The following is a 17,591-nucleotide window of genomic DNA, read 5'->3' as shown; positions in this document are numbered from 1 at the left end:
CTATTTTCTCGATTCCATTTGATAATTTTCCATTTTCCTGAAGCACTCAACCTGTTTTTATCAACCATATTCAGGATGTTGTAAAGTAGAACTCTTGTAGTTATTCCTGTCTTAGCTGAAATGCTCACTTTGACCCTAACTTATCTAAACCTACCCTCCTGGTTTCTGGTGGCTGTCATTTTGATGAGATTCCATGAGTTCTGCTTTTCAGAGATCCATCCATATATAACTTGTGAACTTGTGTGGTATTCGCTTCCTCTGTCTGGATCCTTTACTTTCACTTCTCTTAATGTCAAGTGGGTTCTTCCATGATGTAACAAATATCAGAGTTTGCTTCTTCTTATTTCTGGAATGTGTATGTATGGTACATTTCTTTATTCATCTGCTAACAGTTGACAACAATCCTTCACTATTATGAAGGGTGCTGCTATGATAAAGGGAATGTGCACACAAGTTGGCCTGCTTATAGCATATCCTTCAGATAGAATTACATTAATATGGCTGCTGGATCTTGGGGTAGTTCTATTTTAGATTTTTTGAAGAACCTGCTTACTATTTTTTGTAATGCCTGCATTCATTTACATTGACAGAAAAAGCAGTTGAGGTTTCTTTTTCCTCACATCCTCACCAGCATTTGTCACCTTATGTGTTTTTCACAATAGCTAGATGGAGACCAGCATAATATGTGTAGTTTGGTGGGGGTAAGGCTGCCGGCCCCACAATCCTGAGTGCAGGGAATACCTTGCCTCAGGAAGAGAGGTGTATGTAAAAGGTACAGGCTTCCTGGCTGTGTGGGAAAGCCATAATTGCAGTGCTCCCGAGGCAAGATAGTATTTGCTGAGGGCAATATAAAATACAGGGATGCAGGTACAGGGAAGGACCTTAACTTGTTCACTGTGAAATGCTAAACTTGTTGCTTATCTTGCTGTCCTAATCTTTTTTTATTCATGAAGTTCATTGGTACTTTTTATGTATACAGTGCAGTCAGATTCATCATTGGGATTTTATATCTTTACATGATGTTTCTTGCTGCTTCTTTTTCCCATACCCCTGTCTTCCCTTCACCCTTACCACCCTTCCCTATTTACAAAGTCTTTGTTTCCAGTTTTCTCTTTTCTCATGCTTTTTTTGTTCTCCCTTCTTTCCTCCCCCTACCCTTTCTACTTCCCTTACTCCTTTAGCCCTTTCTTCCTGTTTCAAATTATCAATTATACAAGTTTATTTACACTTTCAGTTTTTCACACTAGAGGACCCATTCAGTATTTACACACGTGCTCTGTTTATTTCACTGAGTATGGCCAATGAACTGGAGAGTGGTTAATGAAGATGTGGTTTTGCTACCCTAATATTGCTGCAGTCATTTTTTCTGGAAAAGTACCCTACCCCCTTTCCTGTGATTCTTGCTGAATAATTAAAGCTGGTCCTTGGTAGAGTTCATTGCGTCTATGCATTAGAGGCCACCTTCTCTTGGTCCTATGGTACTGTCTTTATTTCTTCCTTTCATACCCCATTATCCTCCCTACAGTTATTCAGGGATCTCATCAGCACCCAAAAATAGCCCCTTTAACATTTGTGAAATTATATCTAATTATGGTCCTAATTTGCATTGCCCTGGTGCATAATGATGGCATATTTTCCTATACCTCTTGGCCATTTTTATGTCTTCTTTTAAGAAGTGTCTAATCGATATTTTGCTTGTTTTGATTCATGTTATTTGTTTTCTTAATGATGGGTTTTGGGGTTCCCAATATTTTGGATATTGACTTCTTGTCCAATGCATCTCTTCTAAATATATTCTTTTATTTTATAGGCTGTCTCCTCACTCTAAATTTCACTAGTTTCACTGTGTGAAGTCTGTTTAGTTTGAGATAGTCTTTCTATTTTATTTTTATTTTATTGAGTTTATTGGTACATTTAGGGATACAGTACAATTACATTCATTGTTGGGATCATATACCTTTACATGTCAAGTCTTGATTCTCATTTTTTCCCCTTACCTCTGACCTCCCTTCACCCCCTCCTCCCCTCCCCATCTACAAACACTTTATTTTCATCTTTTCATTCTCTCACATTTTTTTCTTTTCCCTTTTTGTTCTTCCCCTATGCATCACACCTTCCCTACACCTTTAGCTCCTTTCTTCCCATTTCTAAATGTCAGTAATCTTATTAGAATCTTATGCATTGTTGCAGAATATTCACACCAGGGAAACTATTTGGTATTTACACATGTGGGACTTATTTATTTCACTTAGGAGTATAAATATATTCTTTTATTTTATAGGCTGTCTCCCCACTCTAAATTTCACTAGTTTCACTGTGTGAAGTCTGTTTAGTTTGAGATAGTCTTTCTATTTTTCCTAGTTTTGCTTTTGTTGTCTGTTCTTTTCAATGATTTAAAGAATCATTTTCTAAACTAATACAATAGAGATTTCTTCTGTGTTTCCTTCTAAAAGTCTTAAATTTCCCAATTTAACACTTAAGTCATTAATCCCTTGTTAGTTACTTTTTGTGTGTGGCATGAGAAGATGTAAATTCATTCTTCTGAAGTGCTAGTTTCCACTGCACCATTTATTGAAGAAAATGTCCTTTTCCCACTATGTCTTTGCTATCTTTGGCAAAAGAAAATTGATCATGAATTGGTCCATCAGTTTGTGGATGTTTTTCCTGGGCTATCTATGCTTTTTCATTTTTCTCCTCATTTTTATAATTGTTGAAATGTATTAATTGCATACATAGATAGGTTTTACTGAGACATTTCCATATATTTATATATTGCATGAGATCACATCTACCAACACTTTTGCTTTCTTTTCCTTTTCTCTGCTTCTCTCAACACTAGGACAATCTTTATAGGCCCTATAGTTATTATTTTATTCTCAAACTATATTTTTCATTTTCCATATGAAAGAAAATATGCAATTGTTATCTTTCTGGACATGAACTCCAGTTCTATCAATTTTCCTGTAAATGGCAATATTTAATTCTTCTCTATAGATGAATAAAACTCCATGATCAGTATGTTGCATATTTTCTTTATCTGGTAATTTGTTGATTCCATATCTTGGTTATTGTGAATTGTGGTGCAATAAATATCAATATTCATGAATCTCCTCTTTATTCTAACTACATTTTTGTTTGGATAAACTACCAAGATAGCTATCAGTAGAAAAATATTGTAATTTTATTTGTAATATTTTTGTAGTTTTTTTGATACAGGGTCTCACTATGTAGTTGAGACTGATCTTTAATTCACTATGTAGCCCACGCTGGACTCAAACTCACAGCAATCCTCCTACCTCAGCCTCTCAAGTGCTGGGATTACAGGCGTATGACACCATACCTGGCTTTCTATTTGTAATTTTTGAGGAACTTCCATACTGTTTTCCATAGTAGTTGAACTAATTCATATTACTATTAGTATTTACTACTTTTAGTTTTTTTGATTATAGGCATTTTAACCAGAGTGAAATAGACTGTCAATGTGGAATGCAAAAAATGGTGCATATAAATTTATAATGGTTATATCTTCTTGATGAATTATTCTTTTGACAAATGTAGAGAGGCTGGCTTTATTCCACTTTATTATTTTTTACCTTCATCTGTTTTCTTATATATGAATGTAGCTACTCCTGCTTGCCCTCAAATTCAATTTGCTTAGAATATCAATTCCATCCTTTCACTTTCACACTGTATATCTCTACTGCTGAGGTGAGTTTCTTGTAGGCAGAATATTGTTGGGTCTTGTTTTCAGTGGAATTTTTTTTGAGACAGGGTCTCACTGTGTAGTTTAGGCTTGTCTTAACTTAGTAGGTAGCCTAGGCTGGCCTCAAACTTGTAGCAATCCTCCTGCCTCAGTCTCCTCAGTTCTGGGATTACAGGTCTCTGCCGTCATGCCTGGTTAGGTCTTATTTTTCACTCCACTCATCAAGCCTGTATGTTTTAAGAATGATTAACTTCTTGTTTCCTATTATCTAACATTCATTTTGTTGTATAATTTACTCATACTTTGTATATCTCATGTAAGAGAAAACTGCAATATTTAATCATTACTAATAAATAAAAATAAAAATTTTTAAAAGAATGAAAAATTGCTCAACATCACTAATCATGAGAGAAATGCAAATTAAAGCCATTGTGAAATATTAGCTCATGTCTGTGAAAGCAATTATTATGAAAAGACAAATGATAATTACCCATAAAAATATCGATAAAAGGAAATATTTCCACAAAATTAGTGAGAACATAAATGAGTACAACCAGCGTAAAAAGTAAAATATGAGTCCCTCAAAAATTGAAAAGATCCCACTACTGGACAGATAGTTATGTAAATAAAACCTATTGTTTTCCCATGTTTTACAACACTACTCATAATACACCAAATCTAGACTCAATTGAAATGTAAATCAACAGATAATGGGTTAAAGAAATATAGTATATATACACAATGAGTTTGAAAAGGAAGAAAATCTTGTGAATAGAACACTGATTACACCATATAAAATACACCAACAAATCATGTTTTCCACAATAAATATGCAAAATTTACTGCCATTGAATACATTCACAAATGAATAAATTTGAAAAATTAAAATATTAATGAAAATTGAAAAGAAATGACTCCTCTTCTTCCATAACATTTTAGATCCAAAAGGATTTCCATAGGCAGAAACAGTTCAAAATTATACGAAATGTGAGATATTTTATTAATAATTAAAATGTTTTATGAAAAAATATATAGTACTATTAGGAAATGATCTGAGAGATAGGTTAGCAAATGAAAATGTTACTTTCAGATTATGGTGCACAGTGTGTTTACCATTGCTATTCTAGAATAATTTTTGTTATGAAAATTTTTTTTCATAGAATGGATTTTATAGTTTCTTCCTCAAAATCTACTCATATTACATTAAAATAAAAAAATTAAAAAACTAAAACAAAATTATTTCCAAAATCTTCAAAGGCATACCACAGAGACACACATTCTCGAATTTTGTCCTTATAGAAGTTAACCTTTCCCTAGGGAACACCTAGTACTTTTAATTAAACAATGAAAAAATGAGTTTTTCCTTGGAGAAAATAAGGCCATCTCCCATCCTGTGAAACACAAAATTAGCTGAATGTTTTCTGTTATCTACTTTGTACCCTTAGGAAGTTTAATTGTTTGGAGATTGGAAAGAAAATAAAATAATTGATTTAATGAGGAGCTCTGAGAATTCAAACACTGAGATTCTATAAACTATAAACTTGAGGTTGTTGCCCTTCACCTATAATTCTCTTATCTCAACCTTAATAAAAACCCAAGTAGTCTTCCAGGGGACAAGTTATGGACAAGTGAAAGCTTCACAGACAACCATTGGAGAAAATTGGTTTTCCAGTAAGATGGTGGAGTAAGAAGAAAAAGAAGAGAGAAAGCAGGTACTGAGACTTACCTGTAGAATGAGAATAGAAAGGTCCCATATTTCTTAAATTAATGAATGTTAGGTCCTTATTTTTTTAAGGTGATTTAGTTTCTATTGAGAGACACCTCTTCCAGGTATTTCCTTGTTTCTCCATTTAACTTTTTGGAATCATCATCTTCTGTTGTGCCTATGAATTGTAAACTCCCATCAGATTTTCTGTATCCCATTATTTGCCTGATAATTGCTCACTGAAGATCTATGCAGGCTATATTGTATAAATTGCTCCAAATTTGAATGCATCTTTCTATCATATTATCTTCTTTTACCATTAAATTTGACTTACTGGTAACTCTTTTATTTTTGAGACCAGGTTTGCCCAGTTGTCTATGCTGGACTTGAACTTGTGATCCTCCTGCATAAGCCTCTTGAGTGTAGGCATCATGGTCAGGAGCCACCATACTCAGCACTGATATCTGTTATTACCTTTATGTCTTTGTAGTTATTATTTTACCAAAAAGTCCACAATATGCCTACCAATCCCTTAAATATCTGAAAAATATCAAATGATTGGATATGGATTTAGTCAGTTGGACTAGACTAACTTGATATGTTCATGAATTTAACTGTTGGATGTGGTGTAAAACAATTCTTTATGGGTTAAGAAATTCCCCTTGTTTTCTCCATTTACTCCCGATATCTTCTCTAGTTTCTACCCACATAATGGCTGTTACATTTTCTCAAGTGAATTTATATATTGTGTTTTTGTTTATGATTTCACTTTATTGGCCTAGCTTTGTCATGCATTATGTTGACAAATATATTTGTGTTAAACTGTTCCATTTCTAGAATTGGAATTACTTGGTAATCCTGAATTATTCTTTAAAAATCGATGCAAAGTAATTCATTTAACTTCATTTTCACTGTTACTATATTCAGATATAGGATAATGTGGAAGAATTACCTTTTGTGTTATACTAGACATTTTGCTATCAATATTTATTTTCCTAACATTTGTGTTTCTTAAGCATCACAGTGTACAAATCCCTGGAAAGATGATGAGTCGCAACCTTGCAGTCACAAATGGACATGAATTTACTAATGTGAGAGCAGCACACTGAAAAGTAAAGGAAACACTTTATTGAGTCTCACATACTCTGTCTTTCTTCCCTTATCCCTTTCTCTGCATCACAAATTCCTTCCTATGCCAAGTTCACTGCCTGATAGAGGAAACCACATCTTCTGTTCTTGAAGCTGAAAATATTTCTTTTTTCTCACAGATGAACAATTTCCCAACCCATCCTTTCTCTCAGCTCAATTTTTCTTATGTCAGACAAGACTCTCTTGCCTACCTTTACAGACTAAAGTGGGCAGAGAAATTGTTTTTCTGTTTTGAATTAACATTCATTTCTTGGCAGTCATGATCCTGAATCATTTTTTTGTCATGTAGAATTAAAGATTTAGCTTTTACACCCCCAATTGCCTTTTACTTATTCTAGGATGAATGAATTTACATAACTTTTGAATTATTATATTAAATTATTATAAACAAATCAAATATTATAAACAAATCAAATATTATAATCAAATACACTTTGCTGATTTTAATATAATGCATCCCCATTCAAGAACATGGACCTAGGAGTATACAGAATCACAAATGACTTCCATGTGATTTTATAGAGGTGTGCTTTTGTTTACTGTTATGCATGTAGACCATGTGCTTTTTCTTTTTCTTGAAAGAATTCACTAAACAAGCTTTGTTGGAAAGAAGTTACTATATAGGTCTTCATTAATTAAAAAAGTATTCCATGACAGTGAAAAGTAATAAGCAAACTGGTATGTTTAGAAAGATTAGACTTCCACCCATGATGGCTGCCCCAGTTTGAGTGAGATTGATAAGTGATAGCCATGTAGGATAGATTAATTCCAATATTAGAATGGAAACACACATTTATGAAATGTTCCTTCTATGCCATAGTATATGTACTAAATAAATAACATCATGTCCTTAAAGTTTCCTCTTCAATACTCCATATAATAAATATTTACTAATGTTGTAGAAGTAATGTACTCATAGCTCAGACAATTTAATGACTTTCCAAAGGACACAAAGATGACATATTAATGGGGAAAATTCAACTCCACCAAGTTTTACTTGAGTGTCCCACTTTCACATCACAGCTCTACACTATATATTGGGAGACTTACTATCCAAAATATTGTAAAGGAAGGACTTTCAAATAATATCAGTAACGATGAGGACAGGGATTATTTAAGACTCTCACTGAGCACAAAGCCATTTTTAAACTCACAAATAAGACAAAAATCAATAACTGCATGTTTAAAAAGAAAAATAAGGGATGTAGAACTACTCTATAAAGTATCAACTCACATGATAAAAGCTTCTTGAATTAAAAATTTGTGTTAAAACCTATTATGGAGCTACAGCAGAAAGAGCTGTGGAGAACATAAATATATATAATATGTCTACAGTTATTTTGGATCAGTCATACTAAGTGTAGCTCTTGTTCATATAATAAATTTAAAGTAATAGGTCAGTAGTAAAAGGAAGATTTCAGCTAACTCAGTAAGAGTCTGAATGATTGAATATTTTAAAATAGAGAAAAGACCTACCCCTAGTGAAGTGAAACAGATTCACTGGCAGGAATCAAAACAGTATGAAGGACACCCATCTAAGGTTGCTACTGTAAAATAATGGCTAATGAAGTTTCCACTTGACTGTTCATTAAAGGATTTCCTCCTTATCTAGCTACATGGAAGGAAAGAACCATACATGTATATCACAATTCTTTCTGCTGGGTCTCTCAGATGATGTTGAATTGCAGCCCTTTCTTTTCGGACTGTTCCTGTCCATGTACCTGGTCACAATGGTTGGGAACCTGCTCATCATCCTGGCCATCAGCTCTGACTCCCACCTCCACACCCCCATGTACTTCTTCCTCTCCAACCTGTCATTTGTTGACATTTGTTTAATTTCTACTATAGTTCCAAAGATGCTGATGAACATTCACACACAGACCAAAGACATCTCCTACATACAGTGCCTCGCTCAGGTATATTTTTTTATTATTTTTCTTGGAATGGATAATTTTCTACTGACTGTGATGGCCTATGACCGCTTTGTGGCCATCTGCCACCCCCTAAAATACACTGTCATCATGAACACATGGCTCTGTAATGTTCTGCTTCTAGTGTCTTGGATCATCATGTTCTGTATCTCGCTGATACATATTGTACTCTTGCAGCAACTAAAATTCTCCATTGGCACTGAAGTCCCACATTTCTTCTGTGATCTGGCTCAGGTTCTCAAGGTGGCCAGCTCTGATGCCCTCATCAATAACATTTTCCTATATGTGGTGACTGCCCTGCTGGGTGTGTTTCCTGTCTGTGGGATCCTCTTCTCTTACTCTCAGATTATTTCTTCCTTAATGAAGATGTCATCCCTTGCAAGCAAATATAAGGCATTTTCCACCTGTGGTTCTCATCTCTGTGTGGTGTGCTTGTTCTGCGGAACAGGGCTTGGGGTGTATTTCAGTTCTTCTGAGAATCATTTTTCTCAGAGAAAGAAGCTTGCCTCTGTGCTGTACACTGTGGTGACACCCATGCTGAACCCCTTCCTCTACAGCCTGAGGAATAAGGATGTGAAGGGGGCCTTCAGAAGACTCCTCAGCAGGGCAGCCTCTGGTTCTTGATGGGACATTGAACTCACAAACTCATAATGTGAATCTAATTACAAATGCTGTTAATTTCAGTATCCTGCCTTTTTTCCCTTAAATGACAGATTTCATTTTTCCCCATTTCCTGTAACTTTACTTTTGTATTTTTGAATTCATTTTACCCAACAATTCTATCAGTTATTCCTTTTTAACTTCTTCTTCTCCATACATCCTACATACCATCCTATGTTTGGTACTTTTATTACAGACATTCCTGACATTTACAACTTGAACTAAAGAATTGATGTCAAGTGTTGGCATAGTTTTCTGAAAAATTATTACTTTAATGTTAACTTTCTTCACTTTAATTTAATTCCATTTTTGTTTTCTTTGGAAGTAATGGAATTAAAGCCATCAGGGCAAGGTGCCTGCAATAGAATGGTTGTATTTATTGTTGTTCATGTGTGGCTTTGTGAATAGTGACAAGGTTTCTTTGAGATATTTACTCTTGTGTATATAATTCTGTAGGAAAGAGTTTGAGTTTGGGATGCTTGAAGACTTGACCGAACACTGACCTCACAGTCCTGTTTGCCATCCCACTCTTTGTAAAAATATTTAAAATATTGATTAGACTTTGAACATAAATTCTGAAATCTAAAGTGCACTCATATTACTAGTAATGATACAATGCCTATGATAACACTAAGATTTTTGCATCATTATTTGAGATTCTTGCTTTTTGCCTTCTCTTTTTTCTTTCCTTTCATTTCCTCCTGTTTTAATTTACTTCTTTCTTTAATCTATTTTATTGATGAATGTGAATGATCTCTTCATTTCTATGGCTAAATGACATTTCACTTTACTTCAAATGATATTTATCCATTCATCTACTGGTGGGTATTAGATAATTTTTATTCTTTTACCTATTTTGAGTAATACTATAGTAAATATGCACACACACTTATTTGTTGAGTACAGGCCTATGCTGCAATAATGATGTTATGGTAGGTAAATGAAAGATTTGATATATGATGTTGGTTCTTATAACATTAGTTCGCCTAGTGTTGTCATAGCTGTGTTACTATATGTAAGTACATGATGATGTTAGAAAAATGAAAATGACAAACTCTTAGCGAGAATAGTTAAAAAGATGAGGCAATTCACACAATTAAAGGGGGAAATTAAGGAAACATTATAACTGATATGAAAGAAATACATATGATCATAAGAGTATGCAAATACACTGGCTAACTTAGCAGAAGTGAATTAATTCCATAGCATATAAAACTTCCTATGATTAGATAATTAAAAATAATAAATCACTGTGATATAAAGCTATGCCACGAAGTCACATTAATTCAAACTCTTTGCTAGTAGTATAGAAACACCCACCACCCCCACACACACACAGCAATGGAAGAGAATAGAAGGTCCCAAAATTAATTCATGCAATTGCCATGAACTGATATTTTACAAATATACCATGAACACACAATGGAAAAGTACAGTGTCATTAACCAACCCCACAGCAATGGAAGAGAATAGAAGGTCCCAAAATTAATTCATGCAATTACCATGAACTGATATTTTACAAATATACCATGAACACACAATGGAAAAGTACAGTGTCATTAACCAATTGAGTTGGAAAAGTAGATATCACTATATAGAAGAAGAAAATCAGTTTTTTAGTTTTTTGTTTGTTTGCTTGTTTGTATGTTTTGTACCAGGGATCAAACTCAGGTCCTTGAACTTGTGAGGTAGGTGGTAGAGCCACTGAGCTAAATCCATGGCCCTAAACTCTTATTTCATACCTTGAAAAAGTCAATGCAAAACACACGAAACATGTGAAAGTAAGATCTGAAAATATGAAACTTAAAAAAAATACAGAGAAGTCTCTGTAATATTGCTCTAGGAGATGATGTTTTGGGGAAATGACCCCTGAAGCACTGGTCACAAGAGAAAAACAGACAAACAACATTGCATCAAACTAGGGTTGGGGATTTAGCTTAGTAGCCTGCACCTGCCTCGCCAGCTCAAGGTCCTTAGTTTGATCCCCAATTCCACAAAAACAAACAAACAAACAAAACAAAAAAACAACAAAAAATGATTACATCAAACAGAAAACTTCTGAACAGCAGAGAGAAAATTCAACAGAGTAAGTAGAAAAGGTACATGATAGTTATTGTTTGAAAACTGTGATATGGATTTAATACAAAAAATATAGAACAAACTCACTTAAATACTAAGGAAACACCATGATTAGAAACTGGAAAAAAGATGTAAAAAGGTATTTCCTAAAAGTACTAGTCTTTCTCAAAAATAGTAGGAGCCTGCAGATATATGAAAAGTTGGTTTCTACAGTAGTCATAGGGGAAATGCCAATCAAAATCACTGTGAGATACCACCTCACTTCTATTAGAATGGTCATCAAAAGACATGGTGGATGGGCCGGGGATTTAGCTCAGTGGTTTTGCCGCCTGCCTTGCAAGCACAAGGACCCAAGTTCTATCCCCGATACTGGTAAAAAACAATGGTGGAGAAAATTTCAATTAGTACAACCAGCATAGAAAACAAAATGAAGTCCTCCAAAATAAAATTAACACTATTACTCATATATGACTGAGTAATCCCTCTTCTGGGTATGTATCAAAGTAAATAAAATTGGCATCTTGAAAAGATATCTGTTCTCCAATGCTTTGATGAAATACTAAGAATAAAGCAGATATGTGAAAAGTATGTGTCTATCAACAGATGAGGGGGTCAAGAAAATATGATATAAACACACTATGGGTTACTAGTTGAGCGTGAAAAAGAATACAAATATATAGTTTACAACCACACGCATGAACCTGTGGAATATTGTACTATTTTCAATAAACCAGATACAGTAAGACAAATACTACATGATTGCATTCATGAGTGGAATTTTAAAAAGTGAATCTCAAAGTAATTGGGAGCAGAACTGTGGTTACCAGAGGCTGAAGCAGTTAGAAGTCAGTGTGGCACACTATGGGTTAAGGGTGTACACAATTCTACTTAGGTAGAACAAACAAGTTCAAAAGATCTATAGTACAGCAGCTAGAGTTGATATACTGTGTTCTTGAAAAAATAGTGAGCTGATATGTATTTTCACCACAAAAATAACTACTGCAAACTTTCTGTGTTAATATTTTGGTTTAACTATCACAAAATGTAAAATGTTTGTAGAATGCATACTGTATACAATACATATGTAGCATTTTGTCTACGAATTTAAATAAATACACCAGATAATTTGAAATACAAAAACATTAAGTTTAAAAGAAATAACTTCTACTTTGTCATAATGCTATGGACTTAAAATGATTTATACAGTCTCCAAAGATTGTTAAAAAGAAACATATCACAGGACATAGTTCTTGGACTGGTTCCTCACAAAAATAAGCCTTTCCTTAGGCGATACTTTATGACTTTGAAAATCAAACGAGAATAATCAAGTTTTTCATTTGAGAAGAATGCACTTTCCCCTGCAAGAGCTTACATAAAAACAAAATTGATTGAATATTTTCTATTTGTTATCTTCTTTGTACCTCAAGGGAGGTGAATTATTTGGAGAGTGGGAAGAAAACAGAATAATTTATTTAATGAGGAGCTCTGAGACTGTGTAAAATTTAGCAGTTTTCCTGGAGCCTCTCATCCACACTTCTCCAATCACAGCTTGCATAAAAACACAAAACGTCTTCCTGCGGACAAACTGTGGGGAAGACAAAGCTTCAGTGACAAAGCTTCAGAGAGAGGCAGCCTGGCATGGTGACAGCAAGAGGAACAAGAAGAAAAGATGAGAGAATACTAGTACTGGACTTGACTTCTAGAATAATGAAAACAGAAAGTTCGATTATTTCTTTAGTCTAAAAGTGACATCCTCGTACCTAAAGGAACTTTAGTTTCTACCAAGACCAATCTCTCCCAGGTATTCTTGTTTTTCCTTCTTTCACACTTTGGAATCTAGAGTCTCTCTCTAATCTGGACTATCTCCAGCTTGTCTTCTGAATGTGGTAGGTTCCTGTTACATTTCTTGCCTTCCATTTTTTTTTCCACTAACTTCTCACTGAAGATCAATTCTACACTGCATTTATGTATTTCATTCTAAACATGATTGGATCATCCTGCTATATCCCTTAAATATTTTTGCTGGAATTTTTGACTTATAGATATCTCTTCTTAGTTGTCTACTGTTGTAGTTATAATTTCATCTTAACATCTGCAATATGCCTACCATGAATTTAATTAGTTCTGATTGTTAACACTCAACCCAATTTATTTTTCTTATAGTACCAGTATCTTTCTGAACACTGGCAATTCCGGCATTAGTCATGCTTGCTGCATCTCAAACTCTTTCTCTAGTACCTCTCATCCTCTGCTGCACTGCCACATGGCAGCATTATGGGAACTTTTTCTACCACTCTTAACAGTTTCCACTATTAAATTCAACTGTATTCCCACAATCTCCCCCTTTGATGAGCATCTACTTGCTAGCTGTTTTCATTCCAACTAGCAGAGAAATAAACTAGTGCCATGTGCTTCTGATCTGCCGTCTTGTCCCCTCATTGTTAACCACTCTTTTTAAATCAAAACCACAGCTCCATTAAGAAGAGTAAGGAGATGGGGGAGTGGGTAGAAAATAGTGTGTGGGTTAAATAATCAAAGTATGTTATATGCATGTACAAATATGCCAAAGTAAAATACACTGCTTGGTATATCTAATGTGAACTATTTTTTTCAGCTTTAATTGAGTTTATTGGTACATTTTAGGGATACAGTGCAGTTACATTCATTGTTGGGATCTTGTACCTCTACATGACGTCTTGATTCTCATTTTTTCCCCTTACCTCTGCCCTCCTTTCAACCCCTCCTCCCCTCCCCATCTACAAACACTTTATTTTCATCTTTTCATTCTCTCACATTTTTTTCTTTTCCCTTTTTACTCTTCCCCTACCCATCCCACCTTCCCTACACCTTTAGCTCCTTTCTTCCCATTTCTAAATGTCAGTAATCTTATTAGAATCTTATGCATTGTTGCACATTATTTACACCAGGGAAACTATTCGGTATTTACACGTGTGTGACTTATTTATTTCACTTAGGAGTACATCTTCAATATGTATCCATTTTCCTATGAATGAATCTATTTTCTCGTTCTTTATGGCTGAGTAATATTCCATTTTATAGAAAAACCACAACTTCTTTATCCAGTTTCCAACGGATGGGCAAATGGGCTGTTTCCAAGATTTAGCTATTACAAACTGTGCCGCTATAAACATGGGTGCACATACTTCTCTGTGATATGATTCTTTTAGTTCTCTTGGAAAGATACCCAGCAGAGGGATAGCTGGGTCAAATGGAACCTCCAGTCCAAGCTCTTTGAGGTATGTCCATATTGATTTCCATAGTGGTTGCACTAGTCTGCACTCCCACCAACAATGGAGGAGGGTTCCTTTCTCCCCACAACCCCGCCAACATTTGTTATTGTGTGATTTCTTGATAGCAGCTATTCTTTGTGGGGTGAGGTGGAATCTCAGTGTTGTTTTCATCTGCATCTCTCGAATGACCAGTGATGGGGAACATTTTTTCAAATATTTTCTTGCTGCTTTTACTTCTTTGTCTGAGAAATGCCTGTTCATTTCGGATGCCCATTTTTGAATCAGGTCTTTATATTTGGGGGGACTGATTGTTTTGAGTTCTTTATATATCCTTGATAATAGTCCTTTGTCTGAGGAACAGCTGGTAAAAATATTTTCCCACATTGTAGATTGTCTCTTAGTTCTGCTAATGGTTTCTTTTGAAGTACAGAAGCTTTTTAGTAAGATGAGATCCCAGTTGTTGATTCTATCTGCTAGTTCCCGTGCTACTGAGGATTTGTTCATAAAGTCTTTTCCTATACCAATGTCTTCCAGACTTCTGCCTAACTTACCTTCCAGGAAGTTTAATGTTTCTGTTTTAATATTTAGATCTTTAATCCATTTGGATTTTAATTTAGTGCATGGCGAAAGATAAGGGTCTAATTTTACTCTGTGGCAGGTTGACATCCAGTTTTTCCAACACCATTTATTAAAGAGGCTATCTTTCCTCCACTGAGGATGGTCAGCTCCTTTGTCAAAGATGAGGTAGCTGAGTACATCTGCATTTGTTTTTGTGTCTTCCAGTCTGTTCCACTGATCCTCAGGCCTATTTCTTTGCCAGTACCATGCTGTTTTTATCACAGTGGCTTTGGAGGGGTCTCTTCAGCTGTCTGCCTGCCTGAGATCACCCGGCAGGTGTGCGACCTCCTGGACTGCGTGATAACAGATCTAATGTGAACTATTAAAATTCACATAATAAGTCAAAGCTGTCAATGTGCATTAGGAGATTTTTCTCTTCAAAATATCATAAAGCAGGAGTTTTGAAATAATTTTAATAATAATAATGGCAGATAGAAGTTATTGAGACTATCACTGAGTGCAAAGGCACTTTCGAACCTCACAAATAGGACAATGACAGCAATAACCACATTTACAGAGAAAAATCATCCATATACAGACAAGCATCACTAGAAAGTATTGTCACAGAAAAATGGTTTGAATTAAAATTCTGAGTATAACCACTACCGCAATGCTGTAGCTTAAAGAAGTTTGGAGATTGCTAAAGAAAAGATGTAAAATCCCTTCAAATCTTTCTTTGAGTCGTATCTAAGGAAAAACTAGCTCACATCTGTAGACTTAAAAGAGAGAATTTAAATGAACAACTCAATGATAAAAGAGAGATTTCTGCAAACTCAAAAGAAAGATAGTATGGATGATTAAACACTTTACAAAGAAGAAATGGTCCGTGCCTTAGCCAAGTAAATCAGATTGACTGGCAGAAATCAATACAGATGAAAAGCACCATTAAAGACTGTTATTGTACTGGGATGGCTAACTTTCCAACTGACTCTTTATTCAGTGTTATGCTGCCTTCATCTCCAGAAGAACACGGTCTACATGGAAGCAGGGAACCATACCACTGTTGCACAATTCCTCTTGTTGGCTTTCTCAGATGATCCTAAATGGCAGCCTCTTCTTTTTGGACTCTTCCTGTCCATGTACCTGGTCACAGTGCTCGGGAACCTGCTCATCATCCTGGCCGTCAGCTCTGACTCCCACCTCCACACCCCCATGTATTTCTTCCTCTCCAACCTGTCCTTGGCTGACATCTGTTTCAGCTCCACCACAGTCCCAAAGATGCTGGTGAACATCCAGACACAGAACAAAGACATCTCCTACATAGAGTGCCTCACTCAGGTGTATTTTTTAAATACTTTTGCTGGAGTAGATAATTTCCTACTGGCTGTGATGGCCTATGACCGTTTTGTGGCCATCTGTCACCCTCTGAACTACATAGTCATCATGAATGCCCAGCTCTGTGTCCTTCTCGTCCTGCTTTCTTGGATCATCTTGTTCTTGCTCTCCTTGATTAATATTCTACTAATGAAGCAACTGACCTTTGCAATAGGCACTGAAATCCCACATCTCTTCTGTGAATTGGCTGAGGTTCTCAAGGTGTCCAGCTCTGACTCCCTCATGAATAATATCTTCCTATATGTGGCAACTGCCCTGTTTGGTGGGGTTCCTGTAGCTGGGATCCTCTTTTCTTACTCTCAGATAGCATCTTCTTTATTAAGGATGTCCTCCACTGAAAGGATGTATAAAGCTTTTTCTACTTGCGGGTCTCATTTCTGTGTGGTGTCCTTGTTCTATGGAACAGGATTTGGTGTGTACCTCAGTTCTGCTGTGACTCTTTCTACCCAAAGCAGCACTGTTGCCTCTGTGATGTACACTGTGGTCACCCCTATGTTGAACCCCTTCATCTACAGCCTGAGGAACAATGAAGTGAAGGGGGCCATGGCAAGACTCTTCAGCAGAGCAGGCTCCTGTCATTCGTGGATCATTGACTTTAGAACTATGTGAATGTTGTGTCCTCTGAGGGAAATGTAAATTTTACTTTGTGGCTGTTTATATTCTCTAAGAGTTATGTTTAAATTCTTCTGTTCCCCTGATGCTGCTTTGATATCTTTTTTATTTCTGTGCCTGTAAACAAATCCTAGTAACTTTCTGAAGCTTTTGCTACCTTTTATGATGCAAAAATTTCCAAACTTGGTGAGATGGGTTACAGCCATTCCTGACATTTTCAACTAGGCATAAAGAGCTTATATCAAGTGCTGGCATGTTTTCCTCAAAAATTGTGTGGATGTTAATGTACATCACCTCAATTTGAATATATTCCTATTTTTCTGGACGATATAGAAGGAAAGTCATCAGAGAAAATGTTTACCATATCAAGACTGTACTTACTGTTTCCCATGGATGGCTTCATTCTAAAATGGTCTTTTGAAATATTTCTCTCATTCACATAATTACTGAAGGGAACAGACTGAAATCGGAGAGGACCATAACTGGAAACTGATATACTTCTATCTGCTGTCCTACTAGTTATAATAACAAAAATTGGATTTTAGACA

At 35.4% G+C, this 17,591-nt stretch overlaps 2 protein-coding genes across 4 annotated transcripts in view; both read left to right on the top strand.

Moving 5' to 3' along the window:
* LOC104860580 (olfactory receptor 7D4) overlaps positions 1-17,591 on the top strand; it is a 152,991-nt gene that overhangs the window by 94,597 nt on the left and 40,803 nt on the right. The gene's annotated exons all lie outside the window — the stretch shown is intronic.
* On the top strand, positions 16,057-17,040 carry LOC104876925 (olfactory receptor 7D4). The gene has a single exon (XM_010645165.1). It carries the CDS (start codon positions 16,075-16,077, stop codon positions 17,038-17,040), a length of 966 nt encoding a protein of 321 aa, XP_010643467.1. The 5' UTR covers positions 16,057-16,074.

Source organism: Fukomys damarensis, unplaced genomic scaffold (genome assembly GCF_012274545.1).
Source record: "Fukomys damarensis isolate Sample0158 unplaced genomic scaffold, DMR_v1.0_HiC HiC_scaffold_37, whole genome shotgun sequence".
Lineage (NCBI taxonomy): Eukaryota > Metazoa > Chordata > Mammalia > Rodentia > Bathyergidae > Fukomys > Fukomys damarensis.
The sequence above is the reverse complement of the archived record's forward strand: the minus strand, read 5'-3'. Positions and strand labels throughout refer to the sequence as shown.